Source organism: Bos javanicus, chromosome 18 (genome assembly GCF_032452875.1).
Source record: "Bos javanicus breed banteng chromosome 18, ARS-OSU_banteng_1.0, whole genome shotgun sequence".
Classification (NCBI taxonomy): domain Eukaryota; kingdom Metazoa; phylum Chordata; class Mammalia; order Artiodactyla; family Bovidae; genus Bos; species Bos javanicus.
In genome coordinates, this window is record NC_083885.1 from 9,352,572 (window position 1) to 9,377,975 (window position 25,404).

Consider the following 25,404-nt stretch of genomic DNA (forward strand, 5'->3'; position numbering starts at 1 on the left):
TTTAAAAGGGCATCAGTTTACATTTATTGAGTGGTTATTTTGTCACTTAATCCTTAACAAACTTATGAGTTCAGTACAATTTATGTTTCATTTAACCAGTGGACAAACAGAGGCACATAGAGTGGGAAACTCCAGTGGCAGAGCTGGAGGTCAAACTTTGAAAATGTCACTCCAGATTTTTCACCCCACCCCACCCTCTGCTACTTCTTGATTAAGTCTAGACATCTATTTAATGCCCTTATGACTGTCTCCATGTTTCAGGGCCTGTGTCAGACTTGGGGAATACAGCCCAGCCCGCTAGATCTCAGCATGGTCCATTGCTCAGCGTGCTGCTATATTAGATGTCACATCATACGGAGAAGGCAATGGCACCCACTCCAGCACTCTTGCCTGGAAAATCCCATGGACAGAGGAGCCTGGTGCGCTGCAGTCCATGGGGTCGCTAAGAGTCAGATACGACTGAGCGATTTCACTTTCACTTTTCACTTTCATGCATTGGAGAAGGAAATGGCAACCCACTCCAGTGTTCTTGCCTGGAGAATCCCAGGGACGGGGAGCCTGGTGGGCTGCCATCTATGGGGTTGCACAGAGTCGGACATGACTGAAGCGACTCAGCAGCAGCAGCATACATTTAGTCCAATTTTTAGAGTCAGGGAAATTCTGTCAGAAGGTATTTGTTTACTTACACATAAAAGAACTAGTAGTCTTATATGTAGTCTACATATTTCCCTTGTTGCTTTGGCCACTGGGGATCTCAGATCCAAACAGGAGGAAATACATTAGAGTTTGGGTTTAGTATTTCGGTTTTCTGAGTTTTCCTCCTGACCCAGATTTTTTTTGGTTGCATAAATTCTATCAGAAAACTATCCTTTATAAAAAAACTTGAAATTTTTTTTAGAAGGAGGCTGTATGGAAATGACAAAGCAAGGACTTTAATACACATTCTTAAACTCCTACTGTGAAAGTTAGACTGGAAGATCTCTCTTCCCCTCATTCCCAAAGCACCCCACTTATAAAATCTCTTGAGCAGTGGCTACTACTGTTCCAAATCCCTGGAGATAGCTAGAAGCTTCTAAAAGAACACATCCAGATAGAGAAAAAAAAAGTTTCCTCAAATCATGGCCTCAACTTTGGTGCCATATGCACAATTGTGGAGCAGGCGGCCAGTCAGGCTCTCACCTGAGCAGTTAATAAAATATATTGCCCCTTGATGGATTTTTTTTTTCTGCAAGCTAGAATTGATCTGTCGTCTTGGTGATTTGTGAGAGATGGCAGGGAAACACCAAACACCATCATAACTTGGGCCACGTTGAAAAAAGAAAATAAGAAAGAAAAAGAAAAAAAAAATCCACCACCAAGTCTTTCCAGGGGTAGAAAGGACTGGAACTGCTGGGGTCATTTTATTTGATTTATTGGAAATAAAGTGGATCTTATTAACATTTTAATAAAGAGAATCTCTTGCACTGGGCTGCAAGTGGCCGCCTTTCCCCGGTGCAATTCCATTCTTTGGAAAAGTGGCATCAGCTGGCGTTGCCCAGCGTGATTTGTGGGGCTGGGCCCCAACAGTCCAAAAAAGCGAACTGGCTGCCTCCTGCGAGGGGCTCGCGCCAGGCGAGGTGCTCGCCCCGTATCTGCCATGCAAAACGAGGGAGCTTTATGAAGGAATCCGTCTTGTAAAGCCATTGGTCCTGGTCATCAGCCTCTACCCAATGCTTTCGTGATGCTGCCGCTGATCTATTTGGGAAGTTGGCTGGCTGGCGAGGCAGAGCCTCTCCTCAAAGCCTGGCTCCCACGGAAAATATGCTCAGTGCAGCCGCGTGCATGAATGAAAACGCCGCCGGGCGCTTCTAGTCGGGCAAAATGCAGCCGGCAACTCCGCTCGTCCTGTGCGTTCTCCTGTCCCAGGTAGGGAAGAGGGGACTGCTGGGCGCGCCCCGAGCCCCTTTTCTGCATTACGATTGCCTGGCGCGGGCTGGGCGAGGGGGCTTTCATAGGGTTGGGGGACTCCGGGTGCGGCGGCGAAGACAGCTCGGGGGCTCAAAAGGGAGGTCATTCTCAGCCCCTGAAATCCTAGGGCGGTGGGGGGGGGGGGGGGGGGGGGGGGCTGGCGGTCTCCCACTCTGGCTTGCGTGTGTGTGTGTGTGTGTGTGTGTGTGTACGTTCAGGAGAGGTGGAGAGAGCTCCGAGTCCTTTTTTTTCGCAAGCAGGGGCGACATTCTCGCCTGCATTAAGTGGGGTAACTTTGATTCGCCTCCTCAGTAGGCTCATGCATTGGCGAGACTCAGTTGGAGGCGACTCCAAGAGTCATGGTTTCCCCCAACCCAGCGCCGATCGGGGAAGCGCAGCTCGGGTCCGGACTGCGGGCTGCCGGGCTGGAGAGGCCGACCTGGTATCGCCGACTTCCCGGGCCGCCCGGGTCCCCTCGCTCCGCCGGGCGGCGCGCAGGAAGCCGCCTCGGGCCAGCCGAACGCCGCAGCCCGGCTGCCGCTGTCGCTCAAAGGCGCCAGCCGCGCCCGCATCGGGGTCCATTCCCTTCCTGACCTCGGGCCCATAAGGGCCGAGCTCATCCTTTCGCCCGGGCGCAGGCCCCAGCAAAGCCCCCTCTCTCCTGCTCCCGCTTTGTCTAGCCCCCTGGAACTACCGCCCCGAGCCTCGACTGCTGCTTTTGCGGTGTTCGAGGGCGGCGCGGAGCGCGGAGAAAAGTTCAAGCCTTGCCCACCAGGCTGCAGCTGCCTGTTAACCCTCCGAGCGCTGAGGCGCCAGGGAAGGGCCGGCGACCCGGGAGAGGGGGCGATGGAGACTTGGTCCTCTTGCAACCATCTCCCAGATCTCAGGAAGTTTGTGTGCAGGAAAGGAAGCCAGGCTGGAGGTGCTGGTGGCGGCAGGCTCAGCCCGGCTCTGGGGCCCGTTTTCTGACAGCACGGTGACCCAGTCCCCCTGGCCTTCCTGGCAGCCTACGGGACATGGCATGTGCTGGCAGCCTACAAGTGGGTGGATGAGATGGGGGCAGGGCCAGGCAGAGAGGAGGGAAGGAGACAGGGAGTGCCCTGGGGTGTTGGGAATGGGTGTCGAGTTCCTGGCCAGGACTGCTGGATGCCAGGGCAAGAGGCACACGCATGTGTGAGGGTGTGAGTGGGGTGGGGGGTAGGGAGGGTGAGGCCGCTGGAGTCCCAGGCAGGGGCTGGCTGGACTGCAGAGATGCAGTGGAGCCTTCTGAGGGGAGACCAGGGAGGCATCCACTTTAGGAAATGGGTCAGTGTCCCAGGAAGCGGTAACCATGGTGATGACTCTGTGTGGGGCAGGTGAGGTTGGATGATGGTGCCTGGGGACAGAGTAGGGTGCCTGGCTGGTGAGTCCACTCCCAGCTCATGACTTCTTTCTTCCCTGGATCCACAGCCCTCTACAGTCATACTCTTCCCTACTAGGGTTTTGGGCTGATTCTCTTGAGGTCCCTGTAGCTTTAAGTCCTGCCACAAATCCTGTGCCTGTCTGTGAGCCAGTTTTCTAGACTTTCTGGACTCCTCACTATCTCTGAGGAGGCGTGTGTATATGTGTACGTGTGTGTGTGTGTGTCTGTGTGCACGCGCGCGTGTATCCTAATTTAGTAGGGTGGTTCGGAGCATGTCTCTGATCAGACAGATCCCCTCTGCCGTGTGCTGGTGCTACCACCTGGGCAGCTTGCTTAGCCTCTCTGAACTTCCAGATTCTCCGTGGTGGAGTAATTCTGTCACCTTCCTAGGATTGCTAGGCAGATTGGATTGCATTCAACAGGATGCCCTTGGTAATGTGTTTAGCACCAGGCCTAGCACTCTGGGAGCTTTCCGTGTCTGGGAGCCCTTACCACCACCTGACCTAGGACTTTACAGCCCTCTTCTCCGTGGACATGTTTGACCTCAGTTTGGATTCCAGGGTTCTGTCTTCCTCTGAGCAAATCAGACCACACGACAGCACCCAGCAATTCCTGTGCTCTAGGGAATGATGCCTTTTGCAAAGCAACTGGTGTGTCTCTTCTCCCAGGACCTGCCTGGCACAGGTGGCTTTTGAAGGCTGTTGGTTCTCTCCGTTTCTTTAGGATGGAGGAGCAGAGGTTTTACCTCGAATTCAGTTGCCTTCCCTGAGATGCTTATTTCTCTCTTACACTGTTATTCATAATCGGAGCAAATGTCCACCTTAGGACAGTAACCAATATCCTGGTAGCAATAGTACCTTGCAGGGAAATCATTGTGGTGCAAATCAGTTAACCAGCAAGAAGTTCAAGTGCAAAGCTCTGTGTGGCATAGTGAAAGGTGGGGAGAGTCTGGGAGGCTTTGAGCCTACAAGCAAAAACAAAACTTTTCCCAGGCAGAGAGAAAACATAAGAAAGGGGAAAAACAATGTCATAAAGCAAATTAGTCACTTGGCCTTAGTGGTGTTCAGGCAAGTATGTGTGTGTTTTTCTACCACCGTTGAAATACACTGGGTCTGGTTTTGGAAGCCATCAATCTCTGTAAGTTTATTGGCTAGGTTGCTGTTTTAGGCATTTTGGAAGAGGGAAGAGGAATTCAAAGCAACAATGGCTGGAAGCTGGCAAAGCAGAGAAGCAGTCACCTCTCTTCTCCCCTGGGGCATTTTGGGAAAGGCAGTCCCAGAAGCAGCCTCTGGAATTTGGCTATGGTAAATAATGAATGCAAAACAAATCAAGAGAGGCGTGAGCTAGAAATTCCACTGCAAAATGTGATTCCTCCACCCCCAGCCCAATTTGGGTGTCACATCTAGCCAAAAGCCCCAACAATGAGTGAGTAATCTCTCAAGAATTAGGACTGTAGGGAGTGATCCAGGTTTGGAGAGCAGTCACTTGGGAAGTGACTAAAACTATTCCATGGCATTCTGAGATGTTGGTTTAAGATGGGGAGGTTTTTCTTGGAGTCAGAATGTTGATTTTCAGGGTGTTAAATGAGAATCAGTATCTTCTTATGCCCCTGCAACTCATATATTGTATTTTAAGGGCAGAGTTTACTTGCAGAGCCCTTTCATTGGGGAGGAAGGATTGTGAGCATTGCAGAGAGATCGCTTGCTCTGAGATGGGTTCAACATGTGACAGCCTGTAAGATTCCAAAAGCGCTGGGGAAACAGATATAAGTGGTGAAAGGAATTGCAAAGTGGTAGCGTTCATGTGTCTGAACAATTTTTTTTTTTTTTTTAGCAAGTCCCCGAAGAGATTTAATAAACTGCAAGGCTGAATATGTGATCTGGAATTTATGTAATGCCACAGTCTACATTAGAAGCCCCAACAGTCATCTTAGCTAATATCTCCCTCTCTGCCTCCCTCCCTTCTCTCCTTTTCTATCTTTAGCTCATGGGTTTTCCATTAAATAAAATCTTTTTTTTCCCCCCTAGAAATATCCTCTCTGTGTTAACAGCAGAATTGCCCAACAAACCAACTCACCCAGTAACTGCATTATCTAAAAGTACCAGTATTGGGGTGTGAATGTTGAGTCTCGGTCTGAAGTTCACTGTTGAGGTAAAAGTACAGCTGGTTTCTTGAGAATATTTTTCTTTCCCTCCTTCCATAAGACAGTTGCTTGGGGAGTCTAGTTAATTTCTGTATAGTAGAAGCTAAAGAAGAGGATGAACTAGGGATTCAATTCACATCTGAATGACAACAGCCAACAGTCGTTCATATTTCTGTGTTTGTGTGTGGGCTCATCTCTGTGTGTTTTGATCTTGTTTTAATACCTGTTGAAAAATTTCTCCAGAAGAGGGCTCCATCCACAGCATTACAAAATTCTAAATCTACCTCTCATATTTTGAGGAATTTCAGCGTAAAAGCTCCATCAAAACCAAAAAGTGTTCTCCTTATTTTCAGTTCTTTTCTACAAGCTCCCCCAGTGAGAAGTCCTGTCATTTTGCACAAATTATCTTTCCCTCCTTTTTTCCCTATTGTTGTTATTCTGTTCTATTTTACTCTTCAACTATCTATCCCCTCTGAGTATTAGAGCAGGGAACGTTTCGAAGACCCTGGTAGACAATGCAATATGAAATGTGAGGAAGTTCTGAAATTTCCTGGTGTTTGACTTTGGTTGAACCTGGTTTTATTCTTTAGGCAACCAGACACACAGCAGGCACAGTTCTGCCTGTGAAAGGAGGTAATCTTCCCCATCAGGTCACTACCCAGAAAAGTGAATCATTAGCCGGGTCCACTCACCCTGCAACACCAGTTGAAAAGCAGAGGGAAATATCGGCCTGTCATCCAATTACAATAATCAGTTGAGCAGAATCAATCAGATGACCACTGGTTTTTGCATTGTTTCTACTTAGCTGTCAGCAAGGTACCCACACGCCTGGGAGACTCTGACCCTCCTGAAGGATGCTGCCAATACAATTCACCACCCCTTGTCGCCTGTGTAGCCTCTGGGGACCTCAGGCCTGGCTCCGCATATCTGCACAGACTGTACAAATGATGACTGGCTGGACTGTAGGAGCCCTGGACCTTCACCAGATATGAAGTAGTGGGTTTTTTCTAGGGTTAGGGTGGAAAGTGCTTTCTTTCTCTACTGAGAGAAACAGCTAAGGGCAGGCTAGGGAGAAGAAATGACATTTCAAACTTGCAATGCAGACTGGGCCAAGGCTCATGGAGATGAATGGGTCGCCTTTTGGCTTAGCAGGTTGAACCTTCGAGATATCTGCTTGGTGGGACTGAACGCCATTCATCCCAATTCTGTAACTCTTGTTTCCAGGGGGAAGTTGCAGAGTAGAAGCCACAGGCCAAATGTAGCTCATGGATGTATCCTGTTTGGCCCAAATGTTTTGAAAAGTAGGATATTGTATATTTAAAAAACAACAACATGTTTCCTGCATTTCTTAAAATGTCAGAAGGTCAGGCAGCCCAAGAACTACATTCCCACATGGCCACAGTTCCCTGGAGCTGAGTCACTGCTGTCCCCTTAGGACCTGCCTCTGTACTTGGCCACAGTCCCTGCCACTCCCCACCACCCACCCATCCCACTGTGCTCATCTATTTCACCTCCTTGCTCTGGTAGGCCTTTGCATCAGGAACTTCTGGTTTTGCAAATCTGGGGGTTTGATCAGATTGATGTTGCCTATTTTTCAATGATAAGGCTATTTGAAAAGGAAGGGCCCCTTTTCGATCACTCTGTTTGAACCACCTGGATGTGAACTTTGAAAGAACAAGACCAAGGGGCATTCCTCCCTGAGAACGTTACTACCACCAAAAGTGGTTAGGTGACTAGGGCCACCCAGAGCATCGCAACACCCAGGTCACTGTTTCACGTGGAGTCGTTACCCCCAGAGAAGTGGCACACTGCAGGTCTGAGTCAACCTGGGTGCTGGTGCATCGTTAACAATGTTATGCGTCAGCAGCCAAGGGGCTCTGGGACCCCTGGAGAGAACGTAGGCCCCAGTGCACTGCACAGAGGATCACATCAAGGGCATCCCTGCCCTGGAGGCACAGTGGCTCCCTGGGCGTTGCCATTCCAGCAGCCCTGCTCACCCACAGTAAGCACGTTGTCAGATCCGCACGTTGTCAGATCATCGCGGCACCCTACGGTCCTTAGTCCTGCAGGGGACTCCGGGAGCATGGAGCTAACACTCAGAGCGTTTATAACCTCAGGGTAACAGCTCCGTAGCTCTGTTGTCTAGAGTGCTTTTATACGCGGGACATTGTCACCTCTAGTGCCAACTGCAGTTTGCGTGGTGTTTTTATAACTGTTTTTAGCAGTTAACACCCACCACAGTCTTCATGCAGTGCTAATGCTACAATTAATGTTCTCTGGCTCCATAAATACTAGACTAATCTGTCCACTCATCCCACACCAGCAGGTGAGCCTCAGATAAGTATTGTTTTCAGTAGTTGCAGACCCCAAAGATCAGGGTAAATATAACTACATACATATACCAAAAAAAAAAAAAAAAGGCGGGGAGGGGGGGATTGTTTTCCTTCTGTCAGTTGCCAGCAGAACTCAAATTCCTGAAAATTAGCCTTAGCATTAGGCGCGTTTTAACATGTCACGTCTCATTTCAAAGGACCCCAGCGAGTGTCACCCCGTCTGCTACAGAAGTACAAAGCCCCTGTGTCTCCCAGCGGAGCGGGGCCCGGCTGGGGTGGAGGGAGCAGCTGCCGAGCTGAGCACAGCCCTGCACATGCCTGGGCAGGGCCAGGAAGTGAGCTCAGCTTCTGGGGGAGCCTGGGGACCCCACAAGGAGTGCGGCAGCCTCCACTCCTGCCTAACACGGCCTCCAGGCCAAAGTCTCCTTCCCGGGAGAAAAGCAGGCAGGGACCTGCTTTTCCATGTGCCAGGGGAGATGGTGCCTGTGAATGCCTGAAGCTGGAGCTGCTGAGATAATCGCCCTGTCGATTGATGTAGGGTCTGCGGAGAGTTGCAGGACCCCGTCCTCGGAACCCACGTCTGACTTAGGCCACACAGGCACGGCCTCCAACTGCTGTAGGCTGCCGGGCATCTGGGATCATCTAACTCGGGGGCTGCACACTACGAGCCTCTCGGCCGATTCCTGCCTGCAGCCTGTTTTTATAAATAGTTTCATTGGAAAGTAGCCAAGCCCATTCATTTATATAATTGTCTGTGGCTGGGCTTGTGCTGTAACAACAGAGTTGTTATACCATGTGGCCCACAAAGACTAAAATATTTACTATTTGGCCCTTTGCAGAAGAAGTTTGCTGACTCCTGCTCTGGCTCAAAATTACAGCCAGAGAGTCCGCAGGGAAGGAGACATTAAAGGTCTATATGAAGACTCATCCCTCCTAAGCCCCAAGCACTCGAGCAACTTGACCTCAGGGACGTTCACCTGGGGCCAGATGGATTCAGTAAACACCTGTGATATTCAAGCAGGCCCTACTGTGTGCTCAAGGAACACCTGTTAGTAAGGCTGATTCGGTGTCTGCTCTCTTGGGCCTCAGAATCCCAAGATATTCCCTGGCAGGGATCATTAATAAATGATTCAAAACAGAGACAACTGCTAAAGGGAAGGACACACAGTTGTCAGATCCTGCCAGTCTATATGTTTCGCTTGACGGTGCCTCGTCTCTCCCCTCTACTAAAATACAGCACGTGTTGTCATCTGATTGAATCACTGTTGGCTTCCCAGGGCCTAGAACAGAGCCTGGCATATAGTACGGCCTCAGTAAACATGGATGAATGTATGAATATGAGAAAGGCATCAGACTAGGTGAAGAGTCTGGGGGGCTTCCCTGATAGCCTGCTGCTTGGTCCAGAGTCTGGAGGAGCGGCGAGGCTTATGGACACAGGAAAGCCAGGGTGTGGGTGGTGGAGGAACTCCGTGCAGGAGACGCTACAGCCCAGAGAGTGGCCTGGGGAGCGGCTGGGGGTGCCAGGCCCACCGGGGCCTTGTCAGCCATCTCAAGGATTTAGGTGTTTGTCCTGGAGCAATGGGGAAGTCATTGAAAGCAACGTGGTGGAGGGTCCAGCATGACAAGGCCAGATTTCTATTTTGAAAAAGTAATTTGGCTACAGTGTAGCTGGAGGATGGAACTGGATATGAATCGGAGGAGAAGCCAGTCTAGGCCTGCGATCATGGGAAGAACCCAGGGACTCTGTCATTCTAGACCCAGGGAGTGACAGTGCAGATGGGAGCAGTAGACACAACCTTCTCAGAGCATCCAAGAGACATTTAGGGGAGAATTTGCCAGGGCTTGGCATCTGGGTTTGAGATGGCAGGACAAGGGCTAGGGAGGGGTTAAATATGCAAGCTTGAGTTCTCACTCCTCCAGTGGGCAGAGAGTTGGAACCATTTGCCCCACACAAGGACCCCAGGTGTTTGACGTCATAAACGGGGTCTGAGGGCCATCTCCATGGAGATGTGAGCCAGGCTGTAGCACTGCTCCTTAGCCGAGGTGTCCAGGCCCTGGTGACGCTAATGCCTGCAGACCAGTCCGTGCTTGCAGCAGGGATGGGCACTGCGGGGCCTGGAAGTGCCCTTGCCTAGAGTGACTGATGCGTAGCCTCTATAATTAACCAATCTCTGAGGCTTTTCATGCAAAAGATATTTGAGAGAAACATTGCCAAGCCCTTTAATCGTTTCTTGAACATTCAATCAGCAGCACTAGAAATATTTCCTACATGAAGCAAATAATGATCTACTACGTTCAGCAATCACTTTGCGAATGCTAACAGACCTTCATTTCAGCATAGGATATAGCCTCGGCGATGCTTACATTTCTTGGTGTAGCAGCAGAATCTTCAGCTGGGTGCTGGGCAGTGGTGTCCTGGTAAAAGTATAACAACTGCTGTCTCAAAAAAAAAAAAAAAAAGGCAGCACGGGTATGTTATCCTCAGAAGGTGAGCAATGTACAGTTGTCCACGTGCTAAGTTATTTACGGAAGCATTTGGGGAGTTCATAGGTAAACAAGATGGACAAGAAGCCTGTTCTTGTGGGTCTTGTGGTCTTCTGAGGGCCGCCAATAAGAAACAAGAAATAAATAGCTGAAATAATACGAATTTGGTAATTACTACAACCGGAAACAATGGGAGTTAAAATGGCATTGAAGGAGCGAACTACCCTCTCTCCTTTCCCTCCGTCCTTCCTCCTTCCCTCTCTCTTCCTCACATATTTTCTTCTCTCCCCATAATTTTTCATTTCTGGCAAGTGCCAAGAATCCCGCTAATTTGGGGATCCAGAGACGAGTACTACTACACAGCCCTGGCCCTCAGTAGGGGAAGTTCTGGAGGTGAATCAGGGCCTCTGGTCCCCTGGGACCCAGAGGAGCTGGGGTGTTAGTTTAGGAGCATCAGGGAGATTTCTGAAGCTTTGAGAATCGAATCTGAATTCTGACCCAGCCTTTTTCGTGCTGTGTGACCTCTGATCAATTACCCTTTTTCTCCTCTTCTTCTGTTTCCTCCTGTGTCTAGACAAGAATGGAGAATACCAATACCTGCCTAGCAGGGTGCTGGTGAGCATTAAATAAACGTATGCTCATGGCTTCATCCCATAATTGCTAATGCTGGGAGCTTAGGAACGCTGGTTGCTTTAACACATGGTGCTGCAAGGCACTTTATGGTTTGAAGGTACTGGAGGGCCTTGGTCTTGAGTCTCTAACTTACAGGGGAAAAATACATGTGTACTTAAAACTGTACAGACATTGAAAAATAAAAAATTAAGTTTGCTCCCCAGAGAAGGATTTGCCAGTTCTCATACTGTGGCTCCCCAAGGATCATTCTCCTGGGGATTTTATGCCTCATAAAATCATTTGATCTGGTGGGATCATATCTTCTAGATGTTTCTTCCCAGTAGCTGTTCCCAGGAGGCTTTATCAGGACAGTGTGTATGTGGATATGCTTGTCAACACCATGAGCATATTATTGAAAATAAATAAAAATAACGGTAATAACCTTCTGTATAATTTACTGCTAAGTACTGGTTACATACATTACCTCAAATTCTTATTGCAACCCTTAGGAGCAAGTAGTCTTGTCTTCATTTTATATATGATGAAAAGAAGCTCAGAGTGGTTGGGTCATCTGCCTAAGGCTACATAGGCACTAAGAACTGGGACCAGGGTTTGAACCCATGTTTTTCTGATTTCTGTGCATGTCCATTTCCCTCTGTATTTCCCTACTGTTCAAAAACTTGCTCCCTTGTCCCCTCAAATGATGTAAGAATTCTCTTCTTTCATCCTTTTGTTCTCTGACTCTACTGGAGTCAAAACGGCTGCCGGCAGCGACCTCATTTTTGAATTCCCGGTCTCTAAAAGGAGGCCTGGGACCCAGACCTCCTCTCTGGATTACCAGTTACAACCTTCAGAACTGGTTTAGCTCAGGGTTATCGGTATTCTTTATTGCTGAGTCCTTGCTTTTGACCAGGAACAACAACTCACCCACACCTTAAGCTTCCCCCGACAAGAACAGCCATCCCAGTGAGGATTGCCACACAGATGCCAGGACCCAGCCTAGGTGTGGCTTCTCTGCAGGCTAATTCCAATATGCGGGTTAATTCTCTGGCAGTTTCCTCCCTGCCCTCTCTGGGAGTGCCGAGGGCTTGACTGTCCAGCCAGTGCCTCCTGAGTGCCACTGTCTGCAGCAGTGTTTTCTCAGTCTATAGGCAAAGGAGAAATACGCAGCCTGGAGCCATATCCAGACACTCGGATCTATAGAGTTGCCATTGGACTGAATCTAAACTGAAGTTTGTGCCTAGCTCAGTCGCTCAGTCATGTCTGACTCTGCGACCCCATGGACTGTAGCCCGCCAGGCTCTTCTATCTATGGGATTTTCCAGGCAAGAATACTGGAGTGGGTTGGCGTTTCCTCCTCCAGGGGATCTTCCTGACCCAGGAATGTATCTCCTACATTGGCAGGCAGATTCTTCATCACTGAGCTACCTGGGAATCCAAACTGAAGTTTAGTTGCATTTTATCAGATGAGTTTTCTTTTTCCTCCTAATTCAGTATAAGGGCCTTTAGTTAGGGTAGCCACTAATTCACTGAGCATCTGTTGAGTACCTGTTATGTGGCTGGCACCGTTTCATGTCCTGGAGATAGAGTAGGGGGCGTTCACAGAGCCCCTGTGCCAGATACACACACTCCCTCTCTGTCCCAGCCCTCACCACCTGCACAATGGTCTTACCTTTCTGCCTCTCAGGATGTTTATATCTGCCCCAGTCTAGACAGTTCACACTTGACTGAGTCATTCATTTAACAATATTTACTGATCAGCAACTGTATCTTAAGCATGGTGCTTGACACTGGGTAAGCAGCAGTGATTAAGAAAGACAAGATTGCCTGCCCTCATGGAGTCTATGTTCTTGTGAGGGAGAAAAAGAATGAAAAACAAATCTAAGTAAATATGATAATTTTGGAAAATGATAGTGCTGTGAAAAAAAAAAAAAAACGGGCTAGGCAGTTGTTCTGAGCTCACCCACTACTCTCTCTTGGGATGGAAAGTTCATTATTCTGATGCTATGACCTTTCTACTTTTTCGGGTTAAAACGCCCTATGATTTGTGAAATGAAGTTGGTTAATACACAGAGGGCATTTTTGTCCTTAGTGGTAAGGTGCTGTTGGTAAACCTTTGTCCAGTCTCTATTTTTTGCTTTTCTTGAAATTTTGCTTTTGGGAGTCCAAAACTATGGCAACCAATGATTTAAACCACAGGCAGGTAATCTCTTTCTATAAAGGACTATCGAGTAAATATATGGTCTCTCTAGCAACTACTCAACACTATCAATGCAGCATAAAAGCAGCAACAGGCAATATGTAAACTGATGGTCAGGCCTGTGTTCCAATAAGACTTTATTTACAAAAACGGGCAGAGCTGGGTTTGGCCCTCAGGCTGTAGGTTGTTGACCCCTCATCTAGTCTAAACCATTAGCTATCTCACCACTTGGTCAAACTGGAACAGAGCAGAGCCCAGGGATAGAGACCAGACCTTTTTCTTTGTTCTCTCGTCTCCATGAGAAATGTAGTACTTCTTTAGGGCCACATATCACTGTTGATTCTCCTCGACTTAGATCAAGGTAAAGATACTGGGAGTCAACTATGGAAAGCAATTCTTAGACCAGCTCTAAAATACACAGTATTTAAGCTTTTATAGTAATTATCTTGACTCTAATTCTTAAGGCTTTCTTATCACCCAAAGGTATATTGGTGCTAGACCCTGTATCTTGGATCGAGTTGCCCCAAATAGTCATGGAGACACAGGCTTCGATGCAGGGAGCTGATGTGAGAGATAATTCCAGTTCATGGAAGTCAGAACTGTGAAGCAAGAAATAAGGGAAGCCAATTTAAAAACGCGTATCTTTGAGCTGGTTGTTGTCCTGGGCAACTGAGGCTCACTGCTGCTGGGGGCCCTTGGAAGAGTGGTGTAAAACTCACTTTAGAATGGTCCCTCTGCAGGATAGGAGGCTGGGCACCTATGTCTGTGCTTCATCGGTCAGGGGTGGCCCCTGGTGCCAAAACTCCTGTCTTCCCTGCTGAGCCTTTGTGACCCTGGGGGCAACCATGATTTTGGAAAAATTCTTGAGCAGAAAAATGAAGAGGCATGGCAAGTGCTTGGATGGGCAGTGTATGCCCTGGGTAGAACATGAGTTCATAAGGGATTCCAGTTGCCACCTTTGGTATGAGCTACAGAAAACTTCCTCGGTAGAGGTAATGATAAAGGAAACAGTTGTGGTGGTTGTTTTGATCAACCCTCCAAATTCAGTTTAGCACCCACCTGCAAATATGCTCTTTCCCACTAGATGGTACCAGTATGCCAAAGCCCTGGAATGCTCCCTTAGGACTTCGTTTTTGGTGTGTAATATTTTCCCATTACTTTTGAATAATTAAGGAATAGGCGAGTTGAGATTGGAGGAACAGACTATGGGTGTTTGGGCGACAGAAGATGGAAGAAAATTCTAGGTTTTCTAAATTATTACCCTCCTTCATTCATTCACCAGCAGATCTTACTGACTCTTCAAAGCACTCAGATGTCTTCTGGGCACTGGGAATACGGACGTGAACAGTGTGCACACAGTCCCTGCCCCAGTGAGCTTCCATACTAGTTGGGGGAGAGACAGAAAGAGAGGAACAGGCAGACACATGGTGTCTGCCAGGCGGTGATGAGTGCTCTGGAGAATGACAAGGCGGGCAAAGGGTGGGGCAGGAGAAAGCACCGCCCTTCTCGTGTCTGCCTGTCCTGTCTGCTGGTAGGTGAGAGATCATTTCCACCTGGTTCCTAAACCCAGTTCTGCCACTCACCAACCCCTTACGAGTATGTTTATGTGGTTTATTTTCACAATGATTCTGTGGACTTGTGGAGGGCAGAAGCGGTGCTTTGCAAATTGGCATTGACCAGCTGGAACCTACTGCAGCCTAACACCCGACTCCGCCTGGTACTTGTTGGCTGATTTCGTTTATCTGGAATCACTGTGAATTATTGTTGTCGGCACACAATAGAGTCACATTTTACCCAAGGGTTAGATTACACAGTCAAGGTTTAAGGCAAACACAGAGTCTTCATTAACCTTGAGATCTCTTAAGTTGCCCATTAAATTGCAATGTATTTGGTTTTGTGTATGCAACCCTTACTGTAATCAATATGTAACAACATATAAATGCATGCAGGGATGTATAGTGAGTAATAAAGGATATACGCATGATATAATTTTACAGAATTTAATTGCAGTATTTAAATTGTTCTTTTTCCTTCTCTTTTCAGTGAAAGACCTGGATTTCTGGGAGTTAAATATGCATGTCATAAGACTTTGCGTTCATTTAAACTGGTTTCCCCATCATATAGTCCCCACCAGGCTGTGCACTGGGGGAGGGCAAGAGCTCTGTCTTTTGTGCTCTGTTCATCTTTGGACGCCCACCACCAGTCACACGCTTTGGGGCAGAGGAACAGCAGACTAGTAATATTCGTAGTCATGGCAGTAATGGAGGTTGACATCTCAGTAGTGCTTAATGCGAGCTGAGCCCTGTTGTGAGTACTTTAGATGTATTGGTTAGCACAGTCAATCCTCCAGTGACTCTGTGGTATATCTAGTATGATTTTAATTCCATTCTACAGATGGAGAAATTCCAGGGGAACTTGATAAAGGTCACACAGCTTTTTAGCTCTGAGGCTGAGATTCAGACTTGGGCAGTCCTCGACACAAAATGCTACGTGTTGTATGACTCTATGAAATGGAAAGAGCTGCCCAGAATATGCAAATCCATATAAACTGAAAGTAGGTGAGCGGTTGTCTAGGGTCCGGGGGAGGATCCTAATGCCATTATGGGACAGTGCCTGGCGGGACACCCTGTAGGTTAAGAGCTCAGGCCTCGGGGGAAAGTGGAATTACAGTTTGAATCCCAGCTCTGCCCCTGCAGGGCCGTGTGGCCATGGACAAGGTTGCTTAACCCTTCTGTGCTTCAGCTGCCAGGTCTTTGAAATGAAGGCCATGATATCTATCTGTTATGACTGGGATGAGGATTCAAGACAACACTGTAAAATCCTGGTCTAGCAAACCATGAGACCTTGGAAAATGGAAGTTGGTTCTTTGAAGAGGTTAATGGACAGGTGTTAGCATGGATATTAACCATTTGCCTGTAAGTGTCACAGTCTCAGCCCGAGTTCTTCCAGAAGCAGGTTCCGAGAGGAGAATTTGAACGCAGTTAATTTCATGTGGGAGACGAGCCAGGGAAAGCCATAGCATGGTGGGGAAGCAAAGCCAGGAAGGGAGGCAGTTACGTGAAGCGCCTGTGGCTCAGACAGCTGCTCCTGCGGGTACACGGGGCCTTTGGGAGCTATCCCACCGGAGGGGTACGGCGGCCCCAGTTTCTGTGCCGCAAGTCTAGGTGGGCATTGTTTTGGAACTGCCCCAGGTGGCATCGAGTTTGAGCACTAGTGGGCTGCCGGCTCCGCTAGTGCACTCTTGTTCCAGAGAAAGCCCTCGGGAAAGAGCTAGGTTCTTGCAGTGGAAGTTGGGTCCATTAGTGAACAGCCAGAAGGGATGTGGCCTCGTCAGTGGGATGACGTCAGCACGTGCTGCCAGCAGTGTCACAAGGCACAGAAACAGTAACGTCCAGTAATCTGCGTCTGAGCCAGTAATCCACATCTGAGACGTTAAAGAGGTTAAAGAGCCACATACCACAGAAAGAGATGTGCAGAAGTACTTCTCAGCAAATACGTGTCGGCACAAATTGGAAATAATGACAATTGCCAGCATTCATTGAGTATTTGCCATGTGCCTGGCTCTCCTAAGTGCTTGACAAATAAACCAAATTTCTAGCAGATGGAAACTGGTTAAGTGACTCAATGGAATATTACACGGGCATTAAAGGGGAAAGTTATGAAGACAGCAATGACGTGAAAAAAATCACATAAGCGAGAAATGAATACTGAATAGAATGTGTGTGGAATAGGATTCTTACTATGCAAAAAGTCTCTATATATTGAAAAAGAGGTGTGGAGTCTGAAAGGATATTTTTCAAAATGCTGACTGTAGCTTTGTTCATGTGATGGGTTTCTGAGTGATTTCCCCCACCTTCAGTTTATAAATCTTTATTGATGTGTGTATATTACATTTATAATGAAAAACATAATAACCTTGAAAAGTGAAAGAAGGAAAAAATGGAATAAATAGATACCAGAGAATCAGTGGATATTTTAAAGATGGGAGTAACATAGTAAAAAATAATATTTCAGAAAAATTAATGTGGGGGCGATGTGAAAGATGGATTGGGTCCAGAAAAACCCAAGGCGAGTCCAGCTTGTGAGCTAATGAAGGTCAAAAGAAGTGTGGAAGAGAAAGGACCAGATTTAGAGGCTTGCTGGTGAATGGACTGGTGGGGAAGAAAGAGAAAGCATGCCAGAAATGATCTCAGGACTTAAAGGCTGATTGGGAGAAAGTTAGCAATGAGACAATTAATATGTGTTGAGTACCTCTTTGAGCCAGGTTTCCTTATATCTGCTGTCTTATTTAAACCTAACAACAATCCTGTATACTATGTTTTTAATATTTCTGTTTTATAGGTGAGGTAATAGATGGTGAGAAAACTAAATGACTTGTCCAAGTTTACAGAGAATCTGAGCTCAGATAATTGTTAAATGAACTGGACGGATGGACAGATAGATGAATGGATGATGGAGGAATGATTGGTAACCATGAGAGGGGGAAGAAACACAGACTATTACAATGTCAAAGTAGGAAAGAGGGAATTTCAAGGAGGAACTTGCAGTCCTCTTAGAAGGTAAAGAGAGAAGGGCTGGGGAAAGTACTAGATTCTGCAGGAAGAAGGAATGGCCACTGGTTTTCTTTGAGAAGGCCACTGCAGTCAAGAAACAGCTTAGCTGCATTGGTCGGCAGGGGCGGGACACTGTAGGGGGGGAACTTGTGAAATGACTGGTCAGACCATGTACAAACTTAAAGACAGGCACAAGTCTAAGGAACAGATGAAACGCTAGAAAGGAGGAGGGATGTCAGAGAGCAAAGGGAAGGAGCGGGGAAGTGAAGGAGAAATAGAAAAAGGAAAAGCACTTACTGGTTAAGAAGGAGGGCACCAGGCTGCCCGGGCCTGACTCTCCGCTCCCACTGCCTTTTTACCCTGAGCAAATCCTATTCAGAACTCTTTGTCCCCGTTTCTTCATTTGTTAAATGGGGGAGAATAGTGATAGCTCCATCCCAGAGGCTTCTTAGGGGCTTCCCGGGTGGCGGTGGTGGTGAAGAATCTGCCTGCCAGTGCAGGTAGACACAGAGATGAGGGTTTGATTCCTTGGTTTGGTAAGATCCCTTAGAGAAGGGGATGGCAACCCGCTCCAGTATTCTTGCCTAGAAAATTCAACACAACGCCTGGTACACTGTATATTCAAACTGGGCAGAGATCATGGTGTTTCTGTTTTTTTCTGGCCCCAACTCATGGCATGTGGGATCTTAGTTCTCCGACAAGGGATTGAACCTGTGCTCTCTGCAGTTGCTGTGCGGAGTCTTAATCATTGGACCACTAGGGAAGTTCAGGGATCTTGTGTCTTAATCATCACAATAAATGCTATTACTTGGGAAACAGTCCCAAGCTATAGATCAAGAAACTGAAGCTCACTGAACGTGCCTTAAGAACATACGCCTGGAGGCCTAACAGCACGCTGCTGGGGACAGCAAGTGGTCAGCTCTCCCATCCTTCAGGAGAAAACAGATTTTGTGTAACACCCTATACATAGCTTTATTAGATGGAGATTAACCATCTGCAATTTGCAGGAAATGAGATGCATTAGGTTTCACTTTTTTTTTTTTTTTCTTTTTAACCAAAGAGTTAATAAACAGAGGCTGCTCATTAAAGCAAAGTTCGGAGGAGTTTGGAAGGCACTGCAGAATAGCTGAGGGAGCCAAGTAATGAAGCACTTGGAAGATTCAGAGGGGGTAGATGAAGATCCATCAGACCCCAGCAAGCATTGTGAACTCAGTGCCCTTTCTCCATTCTGGAAAGTTTTATGCTCTTATAATTGATGCTTGGAGAAGTCTGCGCTCTGCCGACTCGGCATGAGGAATCCTAAAAGCCTTATTAACCCAGCCACTTAGCCTTCCTGAGTATAACCCCTACCCTGGCTATTTCGGTTCAGGATTATCTGAGCCCCCAAATGTTCCGCCGGTGGGAAGAAGTTCAACTCAGCGCCGCTCTCTGGTCCCTGTCCTTCCAAATCTCCCTGCCTCTCTAGGGCTGGCTGCTGACAAGCCTGCTCGCTCCTGCCCTTGGCGATCCGGGAACTTGCCAAGGAAGCATTCCCTCCGAGGCTGAGCCGCCAGAGAAATTGCACACCCGGGATTGATTTTGCATGGTGTAGAAATCAGTCTGCACGCTAGGCAATGGAGGCACTGTCCCAGGCTCCAGCCTGCAGGAGAACCAGTTCAGGCTGGTTGGAGGCCCAGGGGTGCAGGGTGGCAAGCAGCTTACGTCCGAAAGTTAAAAAAGTAAACAGATCAACAGGTGAAATTGAGGGGTGTGTTTTGCCAGGCTGGAATGAGCTTTCTCTCTGTGTTAAGGGGACTTATCTGGTGCTGCAGGTCTCTACCTGGTGCATGGTTTTTTTTGGGGGGTGGGGGCAGAGTCAGAGAGAGTACCCCTCATTAGACACATCCCCTGCTGGCAGGTGGGGCCCCAGGGAGATGTGGTTAGCTTGATGCAGTCTCTCCAAGGGCAGAACTTAAATTTGCTTCTGTGGTGAGGCTAAGAACCATCATCATCATCTGTGCTCTAACAATTATTATTTAATTAAATGACACCCTAGTGATTACTTCAGTTAAAAACTAACATTTATGGAACATCATCTCTGTGTCAGGCACTCCAGCTAATTATTTACATACGGAATGTCTGGTTCAAGTCTCTGAACGCCGGAGTTACTGATTCCTCCCACCTTGTAGATGAGGAGTTCACCGTCTGTGGGGCTTGCTTACACAGAGTGTCTTCCTTCATCTCTGCTCCACCCTCAGGAGCCTGCAGGTGAGGTCTACCATAAGGGGCCTGAGCCCCAGAGACCTTTCTTCTTCAGCAACTGATTGGCAGAATCAGGACTCGAATCTGGTTCTCCTGACTCTTTATTGTTGCAGCTGTGTTGGGAGGGAGAGGTGGTGTTTGTTCCCTAAGTTCCTTTTCTCAAGCCCAGAGAAAAGAGTTTGCTGTGCATTGTTTCAGTTCTCAATCAGGAGGGGATGGCTTTCCCACTTTACAGATGAGAAGACAGGCTCAGAGAGGGGAAACCTTTGGAAGAAAGCCATTCTGGAGCCATGGGGAGTAGAGCTGGGCCCGGTAGCCTCCCGGTCTTCCCACCCTGCAGGTTTGCCCTGCTGTCCGCAGCCTCTCCTTGCAGTGCCTCCGACAGCAGAAACCACAGCAGGTGATTCCCCAGCAGGTTCAGCGGCAGAGAGATTCTGGCCTTGGACCTTTGGACTTAGGATGGGTCAATGGTGTTGACAATTGAATAGGCTGCTGTCAATGTGATCCTGGGCTGGAGGGAGATCGGACATGACTGAGACTTTTGGCAGGACCAGCTCTGTCCAATCAGAACAAATTTGGGGGACATGACTGAGCGACTGAACTGAACTTTCATCTTTCTGGAGGCTGTAAGTTCCGATTTGCACTTTGAAAGCAACAGCTTGCGAGGCCAACCTTTTGTTGCTGCCTTCCTCTGCCGTCATCAAAGCACAATTCTCAGGACGTGCTAACATTACAGCATTTTCTACGGAGACCATTGTCCCGAACCAGCCTCAGGTTCTGGGGAGGCGGGGGTACCTTGTAGAGTTGGATCTCCATTTTCCTGGGGTCTTGTGCTTTGGAAAAGCATTATTTGTTTGCCATTCCTGACTGTCACTGGTGACACCTCCAGGCTCTGAAAGGTTACAGGAAAATAACAGGCTTCTGGCAGTTTCCAGCAGATTTCCTTTCTCACCTGGGCCAGGACTGTGCCTGTGCTGCTCACTCGTGACAGGATGAGGAGAGCTTGGTTAAATAAGCATCGGCTGCTCTTTATTCAGCTACCTTTCTGATTAATGGCATCAGAAAGCCATTCATCTGGTGCGAAGATAGACAGGTGGTTGCCGTCACTACACTGTGGGCTTTTGAAGCTTGCTCTGTGATGTGATTACAGAACATACTTAGCTTGTGCTCCAGGGGGTAAGGTTGACCTTTGATCCTACTCCTCATTTAAAAATCACAGATCTTGGAAAATGAACCAATCTAGGAAGATGCTGGAAGCTGCCGAGGTTGACTGTCAAACCAATTTAACTAGCCTGCTCTTCCTAGAATTCTGGTTTTTCTGATTAAAACAGATGACCTTTAAGCCTTTTTTTTTTCTCTGACAATCTCTAGAGGACATCTGGTCTTTCATGAGTTTCGATGGGAACCCAGAATTGTGCCACTGCTGTGGCTTCCAAATAAGGAGTGTGCACAAAGCATCGATCGGAAGAAATCTGAGACTATTATCCAAACTGACAGTGCGTGTTCTTTACCTTTCTCTCTCATGCATTCATTTAATTCATTCACTCATTCCTTTGGTCAGCATTTATAGAGAACTTATCATATGCCAGTTCTGTGATAGGAACAGTAATAAGGAGGTAACAGAATTATAGTCCCTAACCGCAGGATCTTATGATTCACAAGTTGAAACAGACTAAACAGTCAACATTGTCAAGATAGGATGAGAGGACTTGGGACCATTTATCCACCTGGAAAACCATTCAGTTTTGCTAAGTATCACCAGACAGTTTTCCAACGTGGTTGTAAAGAAGGCAGGAGGGGGTTTCTGAGAACCTGATGGTATTTTATTTTTTGATCCCAGTTGCATGACGCCTTGTGGAAAATACTGAACTTACATACTGAGGCTTTGCACACTCCCTGTGCAAAGTAGTACCATGCGTGTGTGTGCACGCTCAGTCGCTGAGTCGAGTCTTACTCTTTGCAACCCCATGGACTGTAGCCTGCCAGGCTCCCCTGTCCACGGGATTCTTCAGGCAGGATTACTGAAGTGGGTTGCCATTTCCTCCTCCAGGGGATCTTCTTGACCCAGGGATTGAACCCATGTCTCCTGAATTGCAGGCAGATTCTTTATCACTGAGCCACCCAGGAAGCCCCAAGTAGTACCATGGTAGAATTTAAGTTAAAAAAAAAAATAAAGAAATAAATGATTATCAGCTTCAGGCCCTTTGGGAGCACAGAGCAGTGGCTGTCCTTTACCTGGGGGAGGATAGTGAGGAGATTGAAGAAGGCTCTCTAGGGTAGATGACGGATATTCAAACTGGGCCAGGAGGAATCAGCAAGAAATAGGTAGTCGGAAAACGAGGTGGGATGTGCTTGCCCAAAGCCCTCAGTCAGAAGGAAGGCATGGAAGGGAGGCAGCTGGCAGTCAGGGCTTGGGAGGGCTGCAAGTTGCTTGATGTAAGGCTGGAGCCCAGTGAGCGGGGCTGTAGTAAGTGAGGTCAGCAGGGGGAGATTCCAGACTGTTTCACAGATGCAGTGTCCCCAAAACAGCAGGAGCCGTGAGAGATTTGTAAGCAGCAGAGTGACAATGTCAAGCACTGCCTCTCTAACACTCAGCATGCTTGTTCCTGCATGGGGTTGTGAATGGGAGACGTTTAGGTGTCTTTTGCAATAGTCCCAAAGAAGAAGGCTGAAGGCCCCATTTAAGGCACCGAGAGAGGAGAGGAGCAGACAGATCAAAGATCGGGAGGTATCATACAATCCTCCTGAAACTTGTTGGTCAACTGCAAGGTGGTGGGGGGTAGTTGTTAGGGGAAGAGATGGGAAGAAATCAAGTTTCTCTTCCAACCCAGCCTCTGGTGAGAACCCCTCAGAGAGAAACACTTGGGCCTGAGCGGCAGTTTCTCTTATTACATAAAATCACAAAGATCCTCTTTAGCCATTCCAGAAACATCTGCGTATGCCCATGATATGTCAAGGCAGTCGGGGAGGTTCTGAGGATATGATAGAAGGGACCAACTCTTGCCCTCCAGGAGCCACCTGTGTAGTGTGGGGAGGCTGCAGGTCCTATTCTCTCTGCCTCAAACTTCAGAAGGTGTGTTTGAGTTTACATGGCGGTGTCAGTGTCTTCTTTGATTCAAGGTCAGTTTCCCAGCCCTGCAGTGGCACTGATATCGCATCCCCAAATCCCTGGCAGAAGGCATCATTCCTAGAAGCAGCTGTGAGCCAAGCATATAACATTGCATACATGTTTGAAAACTTCTCCTACTTCTTAGAATGCAATTCTGACAGTGCTGAAGGCTGCCAATTAAATGAAGATTTAGATAAAGGCTGTGTGGGAGAGGGAACACAATATTCTTAAACCTAATAATTGTTTCCTTCTGTCTTTTTGAAGCTCTCAAGTAATCCTGATTGACTGGCTCTCTGCTTTGGGCATTCCCATTTACTGGACAATTTAATAACATTTAAAATGTTTGACAACCTTTATTTGGGGGCAAACATCCCCAGGGGAGCAGGCTGTGGGTAAGGATGTGAATGCTGTACAGTTGAAAAGAGGAACCAGGATTTAAATAGTTTTTTCTTATTTTTTTTTTCGTATGCAGAACATGTCCCCTGCATGCTGGATGGCAGGGGGCACAGAGAGGGTCAGAACAGGCTCTAAGATTATAACATGAACCATGGGGAACATGTAAGGGCTGCCATGTGCTAAGGGCTCTCCTTGTAGTACCGCATCTGTTCTGACAGCACTGCGTGGGCCCTAAGAGTGTGCCCTTTGCACAGGTGAAGTAGCTAAGGCCATGACTATGCAGCTAATACGCCTTGGGGCTGCTGGTTTTCCACCTGGTGCTCCTTCTCTTGGCTCTGGAGTACATGATGTGCTGCAGGAAGTGGAGGAAGAATTCAGAAGGAAGTGCAAGACAATTTTCCTCTCTTTCCCACTGTCTCTGGGGATTCATCTGTTCACATATTCATTCACTCATTCATTGACCACATTTGTTGATTGCCCGGCCTGTGCCAGGTATGGTTCTAAGTACCAAAAAAGCAGCAGTGGACATAACCAAGTCCCCGCCTCTACAGGGCTTTGGTTTTAGTGGGAGAAGCAAACCAAAGAAAGTCCATTAGTCATAAGTGCTCTGCAAAACCAAGGCACTGTCAGGGATAAAGTAATGAGGATGCTCTTTTCCATAGTGGTGGAGGGTTGCAGGGAGGGAAAGGGGCTCCCCTCGAGAGGGCACGTTTCTACTGAGACCTGCCTGTCGTGGAGAAGAGAGCTGTGTGGGTCTGTGGGAGCCAGCATATGCCAGGCAGAGCAGAGAACAAGTGTAAAATCCCCAAAGAAGGAACATGCCTGGTGTGCTCCAGAAATAGCGAGGTGACCACCGGTGGCTGGACTGAGAAAGGGAGATGAGATCAGGAGACAGATTGGGCCATGGGGAGAGTTTGGATGGTATTCTGAGAGTGATGGGAAACCATTGGTGGAGGGAGGGCAAAGCTGTGACATCATCTGTTACTATGTGTGTAGAGGAAGCTGAAAGCAATTTCAGCTGAGTTCAGTCACTCAGTCGTGTCCGACTCTTTGTGACCCCAAGAATCGAAGCACGCCAGGCCTCCCTGTCCATCACCAACTCCCGGAGTTCACCCAGACTCACGTCCATCGAGTCAGTGATGCCATCCAGCCATCTCATCCTCTGTCGTCCTCTTCTCCTGCCCCCAATCCCTCCCAGCATCAGAGTCTTTTCCAATGAGTCAACTCTTCGCATGAGGTGGCCAAAGCAATTTAGAAGTCTGAAAAAACTCACCTCCTCCTTGTTTTCTGGTTTTGTTATTGTTGTTCAGTCGCTAAGTCCTGTCTGACTCTTAGCGACTCCATGGACTGCAGCACGCCAGGCTTCACTGTCCTTCACTATCTCCTGGAGTTTGCTCATATTACATCCATCCAGTTGGTGATACTATCTAACTGTCTCATCCTCTGCCACCCTCTTCTCCTCTTGCCTTCAATCTTTCCCAGCATCAAGACCTTTTCCAATGAGTTTGTTCTTCACATCAGGTGGCCAAAGTCTTGTTACACATTTTAATTTTACATGTGTAAACTTTCTTTCTGAATTCCTTCTCCAATTTTAATTAAGTCCTTCTGACAACCCGTGAAATAGACATTGCTATTATTAGTATTCCTCACTTTACAGTGGGGAAACTAAGGCTCAGAGCAGGCACGGTCACCCGTATAGGAAGCAGTGGAAACAGGATGCCTTAGGGTTAACAGCCCACTACTCAAGCGCTGTAAGTTCCAGCTAGCATTTAGTGGGCACCTGAAATGTGGCAGGTTCTGTATAAGGTTCTGGGATGCCTAGACAGCCGCTTTAGACCCTGGCTTGTCTCCAGAAGAGGCAGAATTAAGCAGAGAGGTAATGTGCAGAACAGCAAGTGTTGGGCTGGTGGGGTGCTCCAATTTTAATTTGGGAGTACAGAGAAAGAGCATCTTGGCCCCATAGGGGTCGGGAAGCCAAAGGTGAT

At 47.8% G+C, this 25,404-nt stretch overlaps 1 protein-coding gene across 1 annotated transcript in view; it reads left to right on the plus strand.

Annotated features, from left to right (window-relative positions):
* The first annotated feature begins 1,555 nt into the window (after positions 1-1,555).
* CDH13 (cadherin 13) overlaps positions 1,556-25,404 on the plus strand; it is a 1,019,154-nt gene continuing 995,305 nt past the window's right edge. The window contains exon 1 of the mRNA XM_061386852.1: positions 1,556-1,905. Within this exon, the coding sequence (XP_061242836.1) occupies positions 1,861-1,905 (45 nt within the window). The 5' untranslated portion in view covers positions 1,556-1,860. The remainder of the gene's footprint in view (positions 1,906-25,404) is intronic.